The sequence below is a fragment of the Malaya genurostris genome, chromosome 2 (assembly GCF_030247185.1).
Source record: "Malaya genurostris strain Urasoe2022 chromosome 2, Malgen_1.1, whole genome shotgun sequence".
NCBI lineage: Eukaryota > Metazoa > Arthropoda > Insecta > Diptera > Culicidae > Malaya > Malaya genurostris.
The window spans coordinates 167189817-167200912 of NC_080571.1; the positions used below are offsets into that span (position 1 = coordinate 167189817).

At 40.2% G+C, this 11096-nt stretch overlaps 2 protein-coding genes across 2 annotated transcripts; both read left to right on the forward strand.

Moving 5' to 3' along the window:
* The first annotated feature begins 5669 nt into the window (after window positions 1-5669).
* Window positions 5670-6780, forward strand: LOC131428979 (uncharacterized). The gene is made up of 3 exons (XM_058593036.1): window positions 5670-5962; window positions 6115-6412; window positions 6472-6780. Exons 1-3 carry the CDS (start codon window positions 5670-5672, stop codon window positions 6778-6780), a joined length of 900 nt encoding a protein of 299 aa, XP_058449019.1.
* Window positions 6781-6838: 58 nt separating this feature from the next.
* On the forward strand, window positions 6839-9809 carry LOC131428980 (uncharacterized protein K02A2.6-like). The gene is made up of 7 exons (XM_058593037.1): window positions 6839-6856; window positions 6969-7999; window positions 8047-8253; window positions 8303-8867; window positions 8913-9127; window positions 9221-9534; window positions 9637-9809. The coding sequence occupies exons 1-7, from the start codon at window positions 6839-6841 to the stop codon at window positions 9807-9809; spliced, it is 2523 nt and encodes an 840-aa protein (XP_058449020.1).
* Window positions 9810-11096: the final 1287 nt, after the last annotated feature.

Below are 11096 nucleotides of genomic sequence, written 5' to 3' on the forward strand. Positions count from 1 at the left end.
ATTACCAAAAACATTGCTGAAGACACCAAATCAATCGGACCCACCGTTCCTAAAACGTATATTATTCTAAATTTTCAAGGGATTTTTGCTTAGTCCCTTCTCAAAAGTAAGGCTAGAGTAAAAATGGCAATTTGATTTTTATATGTAGTCTACATTTGCTAAACGAAATAAATAAATAAATAAATAAACTTATGACACAAGTAGTCTCTTTTGATCACAAAGAATGCATATCCAAAATTTGAGCCAAATAAAAATAATAAGAAAAAATCGACCTTCGATTTCGTATGGAATTGCTCGACAGCTTCCTGGCCAAAAATTCGAGAGATTTTGTACAATAATGAAGCGGAAGCTTAAGAAAAGTGGAAAAATGGCTCGGACGCGACTCAGATGACCAAAATGTGCCAAGGAAGTTGGCTCCAGAGGTGTGCAGCGTTTGATGGGCAGAAACAAGAAGAAAGTGCTAATTTTCATTAGAAACGAAGAGAAATGATTTGTATTGATATTGTTTCCTTAAAGTACATTGAATTACTTTTGATTTGATGTATTAATCATATTTGTGAATTTTCATTAGAAACAAAGAGAAATGATTTGTATTGCTAATTTTTCCTTAAAGTACATTGAATTACTTTTGATTTGATGTATTAATCATATTTGTGAATTTTCATTAGAAACAAAGAGAAATGATTTGTATTGCTAATTTTTCCTTAAAGTACCTTGAATTACTTTTGATTTGAAGTATTTATCATATTTGCGAATTTTCATTAGAAACAAGGAGAAATTATTTGTATTGCTAATTTTTCCTTAAAGTACATTGAATTACCTTTGATGTATTTACCATATTTATAAGTCAACTCGTTACCTAGATACAGATAATTTCATTATTCCGGATTTTAAATGGATATAATTTTATAATCGCTAAAACAGTCTAACTTCGAAGAAATGGGGTTTTGGGGTATTTGACAATGTTTCAGATAAACTCAAATCCAATAACTTTGCCCAAGACATAAACTATCTATCTCAAATAGTTTATAAGATATGGATAATGCTATTTTAAACTAACAAAAAATAATTTTTCACGACTTTCTTGTATCTTTACAGAAAGTTTTGGAACATGGTTTGTCACTTTAAAGAATCTTCATGCTAAGCTGGGTAACAATCGTAAAGACATCAACTGACTAAGATTAACAGTTAGAGCACACTAAAAGAAAGTCACATCATATTACGATCACTTGCAGCAGTGGTGCTAGATTTATAAAGGGATGAGCCATTTGTTTCAATCCACCTAGTGGTGTAATGATGCCTTACTCATATCATATCATATATCATCATATCATATATAGTACTGAGCTATTCTTCAATAATTTTCTTCGATTCTTGAAAGAATAACTGAAATCGGTTTGTTTGACCGTCTACTAATAAAAACTATCAATTGGAGATAATTTGACGTTTATTTAGAAAAATTTTTACGGTTTTTCGCACTTTTCAGTGATGGTATAAAATTGTTAACACATTTTACCCTATATTTTAACCCCAGGACCTTTCAATTGAACCTACGTTTGTAAAAATCGGTCGCGTTATCTATGAGAAAACTTAGAAAATATATTTTTATTTTGTTGCACATTTTACCCCATAACTCCGGAACCGGAAATCAAATCTAAATGAATTTCAGGAATTTAGTATAGGACCTAAAGAGCTTTTATTTTAATCTAAGTTTGTGAAAATCGGTTCAGCCATCTCCGAAAAAAGTTGGTGCACTTATTTTCTCAATTTTTTGCACATTTTACCCCTTAATTCCGGAACCGGAAGTTGAATCCAAATAATATTCAGGAATTTTGTATGGGACCACAAGACCTTTCATTTGAATCTAAGTTTGTGAAAATCGGTTCAGCCATCTCCGAGAAAAGTTAGTGCAAAAAAACGTTACATACACACACATAGGGGGATCGAGGCAAGATGTCCAAGGTGTTTTAGTGGGTAAGGTTTAGCCAGTCCCACTAGCTGGTTCACAATAGCGGTAGCTTTACAACTACCGAGCGCGTGAGCTGGGAAAGTACATAAGGTATTTCACCTTATAAAAAAAACACACACACATACACATAGACATTTTGCGTACTCGACGAACTGAGTGAAATGGTAAGTGACACTCGGCTCCGGGCCCCGGTTCAAAAGTCGATTTTCACAGTGATTGCATAACCTTTTTATATGAGAAAAGCAAAAACATCAAGAGTTGAGAAATAAGTATTTTTCGGGTATCTCCTTGAAACTACGATTAAAAATCCTATCCCCACTTTGTCCAAACGCACGTCTTCAGAATTAACAGTACCATCCAGCCCAATGTATTCCATCTTTATTTTGTCTTTTATTTCGCCAGTAGCTTCGATGTAACAAAACAAGAAACATATCTGACCAACGGTGATGAAAGTGATCAGTCTGAAACTTTGTATGTTGCTTCGAAAATAATATGAGAGCAACACATTATATTTTGTAGTAAACAGATTCAACAGTCATTTGCATGTGTTCAACAATCATTCCTCAAACCAGCAAACGTACGAAGAACGCAACTTATTTGTATACATATTCAAAGAACTCGATTACATTTATTTCCATTGAGAAGAATAGAGAGCTATCATTCTTCAATAAAGAACTACAGTTCATTCAATCTTCGAAGAGAACTAGTTCTTTTGGGCCGTTCGCGGACTGACCATCTCTAGAGTATTCCAATACTTTTTTAGCCTGGTATAGTCTGGAAAAAGTATAAAGTTGAAAATTAGAAATTAATGAACTAAAGAACAACACAACCAGTGGCGTCTCGTGACAAAATTTACGGGTTGTGCACTGCTTATATGGTATGATATCAGAACCGTTTCGACGTTGCAACTGAGACAGCAATTTGTTTCCAACTGCCATAAGCATAAGCCACTGATAAAGTATTCTCACCATTTAACATTACTGAGACAAATTTTGATGGAATTAGGGGAATCATTAGCTGGCAACTAAAAACACGGCTCCTAAGAAAAAAGTTATTAAACATGTTACCTGGTACTACTTTTACCATTATGCATTCTGAAATTTGAAGACAAACACTAAAAAACGTCCTAAGTGCAAATGATAGTTCCTCTTTCTTTACTCTCTCTTTCGGTTATTACGTTCCTATCGGCAATCCTTCTATCTTACACTTTGCAGAGAATAACGACTGAAACTATCAACTTTCGATCTGCTGTTGAAAAAAGGTTGGAAAATACAGGAATAATAGAAAGAGAAAATAAACATAGTAATAATTGAAAGAGAAAATAAACATAGAGAAACTGTCATTTGCACTTTAAACCATTTCTAATATTTGTCGAAATTCAATACAAATCTAGCAGAAGCATCCAAATTATCCTTATTTTTCAGTATGCGCATTCATTGTGCTGTTAATGATGACAACTAAGAGAGCTCTTATTGATTTAAAATTGCTTTCAAACCCATACAAAAACCGTTAAGACATGAGATGTTGGTCCCATTTTCAATGGATTGTGCACCATTGAACCTGTGTGGGACAATAAGATGTTTCAAAACTTGTACTGAACTTCTAGTTTAAACACAACATTGCCTTCAACTTTTCATTTGTTGCGTCAGGAAAATCATGGTGCTGAAAATTGTTACTTAGATTACAAGTAAATTTTTTCCCGGATTTGCACCACAATTCTCGATTTTTTCCCGGATTTGCATTAAATTCTCGATTTTTTCCCGGTTTTTCCCGGTAAAACCAAATTCCCGACTTTTTCCTCGTTCTACCGATTTTCCTGGTTACTTACCATGCTGTGTCATGAGAACTAAAACACCGAAGAATATTCATGCAAAAAACACATGCGGATTGATAAAAAAAGTATCACTCAGTGCTAGGTGGATTAGGCACGTTTTTGAATTAATTTCACCAGTTCAGCACGAATATGATATATTGATATTTATCATAATCGGATCAAGATAATTCAACTTGGTGACCAATTCCAGGCGTAAGAACGCTCGAAATCACCTATTGTCAATTTCAAGCAGTATTAGTCATGTCCACTCCGTGATCGATCCAGATAACATAATAATTGTCATATTTTTACATTTTTTTACATTTTTATTTTACACTTATAATTACCAAAAACATTGCTGAAGACACCAAATCAATCGGACCCACCGTTCCTAAAACGTATATTATTCTAAATTTTCAAGGGATTTTTGCTTAGTCCCTTCTCAAAAGTAAGGCTAGAGTAAAAATGGCAATTTGATTTTTATATGTAGTCTACATTTGCTAAACGAAATAAATAAATAAATAAATAAACTTATGATACAAGTAGTCTCTTTTGATCACAAAGAATGCATATCCAAAATTTTAGCCAAATAAAAAATATAAGAGAAAATCGACCTTCGATTTCGTATGGAATTGCTCGACAGCTTCCTGGCCAAAAATTCGAGAGATTTTGTACAATAATGAAGCGGAAGCTTAAGAAAAATGGAAAAATGGCTCGGACGCGACTCAGATGACCAAAATGTGCCAAGGAAGTTGGCTCCAGAGGTGTGCAGCGTTTGATGGACAGAATCAAGAAGAAAGTGCGAATTTTCATTAGAAACGAAGAGAAATGATTTGTATTGATATTTTTCCCTTAAAGAACATTGAATTACTTTTGATTTGATGTATTTATCATATTTGCGAATTTTCATTAGAAACAAAGAGAAATTATTTGTATTGCTAATTTTTCCTTAAAGTACATTGAATTACCTTTGATGTATTTACCATATTTATAAGTCAACTCGTTACCTAGATACAGATAATTTCATTATTCCGAATTTTGAATGGATATAATTTTATAATCGCTAAAACAGTCTAACTTCGAAGAAATGGGTTTTTGGGGTATTTGACAATGTTTCAGATAAACTCAAATCCAATAACTTTGCCCAAGACATAAACTATCTATCTCAAATAGTTTATAAGATATGGATAATGCTATTTTAAACTAACAAAAAATAATTTTTCACGACTTTCTTGTATCTTCACAGTAAGTTTTGGAACATGGTTTGTCACTTTAAAGAATCTTCATGCTAAGCTGGGTAACAATCGTAAAGACATCAACTGACTAAGATTAACAGTTAGAGTACACTAAAAGAAAGTCACATCATATTACGATCACTTGCAGCAGTGGTGCTAGATTTATAAAGGGATGAGCCATTTGATAACATTTTCTAAAAATGTCGGATAGTTTTGCGCAATGTTGCACACATTCTTCGTGTAACTAATACGAATCTTCATCTATTTAATTTATCAAACCTCGCGGAGGGTAGCAGAAATGAGAGAGTGGATAAGGTTTGTCTCCCGGTCACCATTCACCACATAGGCTCATCAGCTGACAGGTGTCAGCATGACAGATGCCGTCGAGGTCATCGGCGACCGGATGTACCGAGTTTGTCATAGAAGAGAATAAACTACAATAGTAGCAGAGCTACACGCGTTTTTGTACCGTCAATTTTAAGTCGTTATTAAATTTACTTTTTTATCACTAAAGGCGAGTCGATCAATCTGCCGAACCCCCACTATTGCAACAGTGGCGACGAGGCTGTAGAAGTTTTGCTGTTTCGGGCGCGTTTTTCGAGAAAAAAAACAGCATTTTCGGTCAGTGCGGTAAAGTGCAAGAAAATCAGCGATGGCGGAGAGAAATCCGGGACAACCGGGACAACCACGAGACGTATCGGAGGCGGTGTTGCAGATTCTCGCTAATCAACAATCGCTCATGCAGCAGATGTCCCGGCAGCTGGTGGAAACACAAAATGCTGTCCAAGGTTTGTCTCACAATCAAATTGTGCTGGATTCCCTATCAAGCAACATGGTGGAATTTGTCTTCGACAAAGACAATGATCACACTTTCGACGCGTGGTTTTCTCGCTATGCCGATATCTCTGAGATAGAGATGCCGCCAGACTGGATGACGCCGCCAAAGTGAGGCTTCTACTACGAAAACTAAGCCCACCGGATCACGAGCGATACAACAGCTTCATTTTGCCAAGTTTCGCAAGGGATTTTACTTTTGCGCAGACCGTCGAGAAGCTCAAGTTGCTGTTTGAAGCTGCCGTATCCATCTTCTGGTGCAGATATCATTGCTTCCAGACAACCAAAGAAGATAGTGATGATTATCTGGCATACTCGTGCAAGGTTAACAAAGCTTGTGTTGATTTTAGGCTGTCAGAATTGACTGAGGAACAATTCAAGTGCCTCATCTTCGTCAGTGGCCTCAAGTCAAAAGACGACGCAGAAATCCGGATGCGCCTAATCAACAAACTCAACGGAGCAGCTGACTTGACCCTACAACAAGTGGTTGAGCAGTGTAACTCTTTAGTTAACCTCAAACAAGACACAGTGCTAGTGGAAAATTCAACCTCCTCTGTGAACGTAATCACACACAACCAGCGATTCAGACCGAAACAATAACCACCGTTTTCGGCCAGTAGCAGCGCCAGTCGGGAACAGCCACGGACACCCTGCTGGGCATGCGAAGGAATGCATGTTTTTCGTCAAAAACTTCGACTAGCAAACAAAACAATAACCAGTCGAACAAAAATAACACAAAGCGGAATCCACCTTCGAAGACCGTCACCGTTCAGAAGGTCAGCGAAGGGCGAAAGTTCGTGCAGCTTCACGTCAACATTGTTCCGCTCCGTCTTCAGTTGGACACACGGTCTGACATTTCAATCATCTCGCATCGGTCGTGGATAAAACTTGGTCGACCGAAAGCGAAACCAGCAGTTTGCAGTGCCTGAACTGCCTCAGGCGAGCAGTTGCAGTTAACATCCGAGCTGCGATGCAATGTAACACTGAATGGAATCTCGAAAGAGGGTAAGTGTTACGTCGCTAATCCAAATGTCAATATTGACATTTTAGACATCGATTGGATGGGTTTGTTCAGTTTGTGGAATCAGCCGATATCTACCTACTGTAACCACGTTAGTGCACAGCAATCGCAGAATGTAGTGAAACTCCAAGCTCAGTTCCCGGAGGTTTTCACTTCGGCAGTGGGCCTTTGCAACAAGACGCCGGTTCTGCTGGTGTTGAAGGGGAACCCCAAGCCGGTGTTCAGACCAAAACGACCGGTTGCTTACAGCATGGAGAGTGTGGTAGAGGACGAGCTGAATCGTCTTCAAGGTCTCGGCATTCTCAAGAAAGTGTATTTTTATATTGGGCAGCGCCCATCGTCGATGTACGGAAGCCGAATGGTGCCGTCCGTATATGCGCCGATTATTCAACGGGCCTGAACAGTGTCCTTGAACCCAACCAATATCCGCTGCCGCTACCAGAGGACATCTTCGCAAAGATGGCTAACTGTCGGATCTTCAGCCATATCGATCTCTCCGACGCATACCTACAAGGAGCAGTTGATGAAGCGAGCCAGCCACTTCTCACCATTAACACCCACAAGGGTTTGTTCCAATTTACCCGACTGTCACCCGGTATCAAGTCAGCCCCGGGTTCGATTCAGCAGTTGATGGACACGATGCTTGCTGGTCTCGACTGTGCAGCTGTTTATTTGGATGACATCATAGTGGGCGGAAAGACTGAAGAAGAGCATCATCGGAATCTTTCTTTCGTTCTACAACGGCTTCGAGAGTATGGGTTCACGGTGCGCATCGAGAAGTGTACGTATGGGATGAAGCAAGTGAAACACTTGGGACAGATTCTGGACGCCAACGGTATCAGACCAGATCCGGACAAAGTCGCTTCTATCATCAATATGCCGCCGCCGCACGATGTTCCGACGCTCCGTTCATACTTGGGCGCCGTGAACTATTACGGCAAGTACGTGACGGAAATGCGCCGTTTGCGACATCCCATGGACCAGTTGCTCAAAGCTGGAACTAAATTCGAGTGGACTGCCGAATGTCAACGATCGTTCGACCGATTTCGTGAAATTCTCCGATCACCGCTACTGTTGACGCACTACAATCCAAACGTGGAAATGGTTGTGTCAGCAGATGCTTCGATGTACGGATTGGGAGCCCGGATCGCACATAGGTTTCCCAACGGAACAGTTCGGGCATGCCTCGCAGCCTAACAGCAGCAGAAAGCAAGTACATCCAGATCGAGAAGGAAGGTTTGGCATTGGTGTTCGCAGTTACCAAATTCCATCGGATGCTGTTCGGACGTCGATTTACGTTGGAAACGGATCACAAACCACTTCTTTCCATCTTCGGAGCTAAGAAGGGTATCCCCACTTACACGGCAAACAGACTGCAAAGGTGGGCACTTACTCTTCTCCTGTACGCTTCGCTACATTTCCACGGACAGCTTTGGACATGCCGATGTACTGTCACGTCTCATTAACAGCAACATTCGGCCAGAGGAGGAGTTCGTGATTGCAACTATGGAGTTAGAGCGAACAGTCAAAAGCGTTGTCAACCAAGCGCTAGATGGCTTACCGCTCTCATTCAAGCAAATCACTACAGAAACTGGAGTCGATGGCACATTGCAGCAAGTTATCCGTCACGTCCACAACGGATGGCCTACGAAGACGTGCATTTCGGACTCGCAAATTCAGCAGTTTTACCTGCGCCGTAATGCCCTGTCAGTTATCGAAGGATGCTTGATGTATGGTGAACGAATGGTGATTCCGCAAGCTTACCGTAAACGAGTGTTGCAGCAGCTGCACAAGGGGCACCCTGGTGTGGAACGTATGCGATCGATTGCACGCCAGTATGTCTTTTGGTCTAACATCGACGATGACGTTGCCAAAACCGTTGGGAAGTGCAACGATTGTGCCAACGTAGCGAAGACCGACTGGAAGACTAACCTGGAATCCTGGCCATCTCCGAAAAAGTCGTGGCAGCGAGTACATCTGGATTACGCCGGTCCTGTTTGAGGGCAATACTATCTCATCCTGGTGGACGCTTTCTCAAAGTGGCCCGAGGTTATCCAGACGAAGGACATCACCACTGCAGCTACCTTGCACATGCTTCGGGGTATTTTCGCCAGATTTGGATACCCGGAAACACTGGTCACGGATAATGGGACTCAATTTACCAGCGAGCAATTCGAGTCCTTCTGTTCCAGCAACGCCATCATTCAACTGAGAACAGCACCGTTTCATCCACAAAGCAACGGGCTTGCAGAGAGGTTCGTCGACACCTTCAAGCGAGCTCTTTGAAAAATTTCTGCAGGGGCAGGAACCGCAGACGAAGCTATCGACACGTTCCTGCTGTGCTACAGGTCAACGCCTTGTCGCAACGCTCCTGATGGGAAATCTCCTGCCGAGGTTCTGCTTGGCCGAGCAGTTCGCACATCACTAGAGCTGCTTCGCCTACCTACATCGATAAACAAATCCGAAAACACCATACAAGAACATCAGTTCAACCGCAAACACGGAACAAAGGAAAGGCGCTATCATCCTCAGGACTCCGTGTGGGCCAAGGTGTTCCGGAACAACAAGTGGTACTGGGAAGCCGGTACTGTGATCGAGCGTCTTGGAAAGGTGATGTATAATATCTGGTTACCGGAGAAGAAGTCCTTGATCCGGTCTCACTGTAATCAAATGCGAAGTCGTCATCAACCAGAGCATTAGGGCACGGAAGCAGTGGAGGTCCAGATTCCGCTCAACATTCTCATAGAAAGCTGTAACCTACCAGGTGCAGTGTCACAGGCGGACGTTGGGGCTGAAGTTTTGTCACCAGAACTACCAAATCAACAGATGCCGACTCAAGGTCAACCCAAGAGCAATCCTCAAGAGCAACAACCGATGCTTCGTAAGTCTTCACGAATTCGAAGACCACCCACGAGGTATGAGCCGTATCAACTCTAAAAAGGGGGAGGTGTTGGGAGACCCCCGGTCACGATTCACCACATAGGCTCATCAGCTGACAGGTATCAGCATGACAGATGCCGTCGAGGTCATCGGCGACCGGATGTACCGAGTTTGTCATAGAAGAGAATAAACTACAATAGTAGCAGAGCTACACTCGTTTTTGTACCGTCAATTTTAAGTCGTTATTAAATGTACTTTTTTATCACTAAACGCGAGTCGATCAATCTGCCGAAACCCCACTATTGCAACAAGGTTCAACACGCACATAAAACTATGATACTAATACATACGAAAACGTCTTAATTTGTTTGCTTCGAAGACAGCACGAACGATCATAGCAAATTGTGTTTCGACGATTAGTACTGCATGAATATTCGTTCCTCATTCACTTATAGTCATCCGGGGATTTGTTTTATGCGAATATCAATTGTAAAGAATAGGCCTTCATGCGAGCAACGAAGCAGCGTCGGCTTCGTTCGCACTTGAATGTACGAACAAGTTCGAATATCAGAGCGATTATCGAGCAAAAGTGAACGATGATCATTGACGTTCGTTGCATTCTTGATATTTAAGCAACAAGGTTTTGCGTTCTTCAAAGGGTTTCTTCCTCGTTAAATTTCCAACAACACATGCATTGATTTTTAGAGCCTATAGGGTGATCTCCAGTTATTTTTTTTTTTGTAAAAAGTCAGTTTCCCCATACTAAACTTATATAAACTTTAAACCTCGGGCGCAAAAATATAGTTTCACCGATCGTGCTAAAATTTTGCGTAGTTCTTATGTCACCCAAAAGGAACACGAAAGGTTTGGTGAAGCTGAAATCTAAAGTTTGTCGCACTATAATATGGATAGATAGATAGATAGCACTATAATAAAGATAGATAGATAGATATTGAATACAATTGCCAAAATTGCCACTCTTTTAAAGTTTAACAAACAACTCTTAAGGCCACCGTCCAAGTACCATGCGCGCGGGTGGTTTTAGGAAATTTTGAAAAATTTGACAAAACCAAAAACATACAGACCTTTGAAATACTTTTATCTATCTACAGGGTGAAAATGGCTGGAAAATTCGGAGAATTTTCCGAGTCTTATCAAAAATAGCACTGAAAAATGAGTGTTTTTGTTATCTTTCACAATTATCTGGAAAAATAATGCGATGACATAATTTTTTTTTTTCAAATAAACCTTATGATGGATACAAAGATTACATTCGGACACATTTTTGGAAAACCTTTTCATGCTTTCCATAGAAAATCCACGAATTTCAAAAATTTCCCCGAA

Coding starts and splice junctions, on each gene's coding strand:
- LOC131428979 (XM_058593036.1), top strand. CDS start 5,670: ATGGCGGAGAGAAATCCGGGACAACCGGGACAACCACGAGACGTATCG. Junction 5,963..6,114: donor GACTGGATGACGCCGCCAAA/GTGAGGCTTCTA, acceptor CTTCTGGTGCAG/ATATCATTGCTTCCAGACAA. Junction 6,413..6,471: donor ATTCAACCTCCTCTGTGAAC/GTAATCACACAC, acceptor TTCGGCCAGTAG/CAGCGCCAGTCGGGAACAGC.
- LOC131428980 (XM_058593037.1), top strand. Junction 8,000..8,046: donor GTGTCAGCAGATGCTTCGAT/GTACGGATTGGG, acceptor CCAACGGAACAG/TTCGGGCATGCCTCGCAGCC. Junction 8,254..8,302: donor ACGGCAAACAGACTGCAAAG/GTGGGCACTTAC, acceptor TTCCACGGACAG/CTTTGGACATGCCGATGTAC.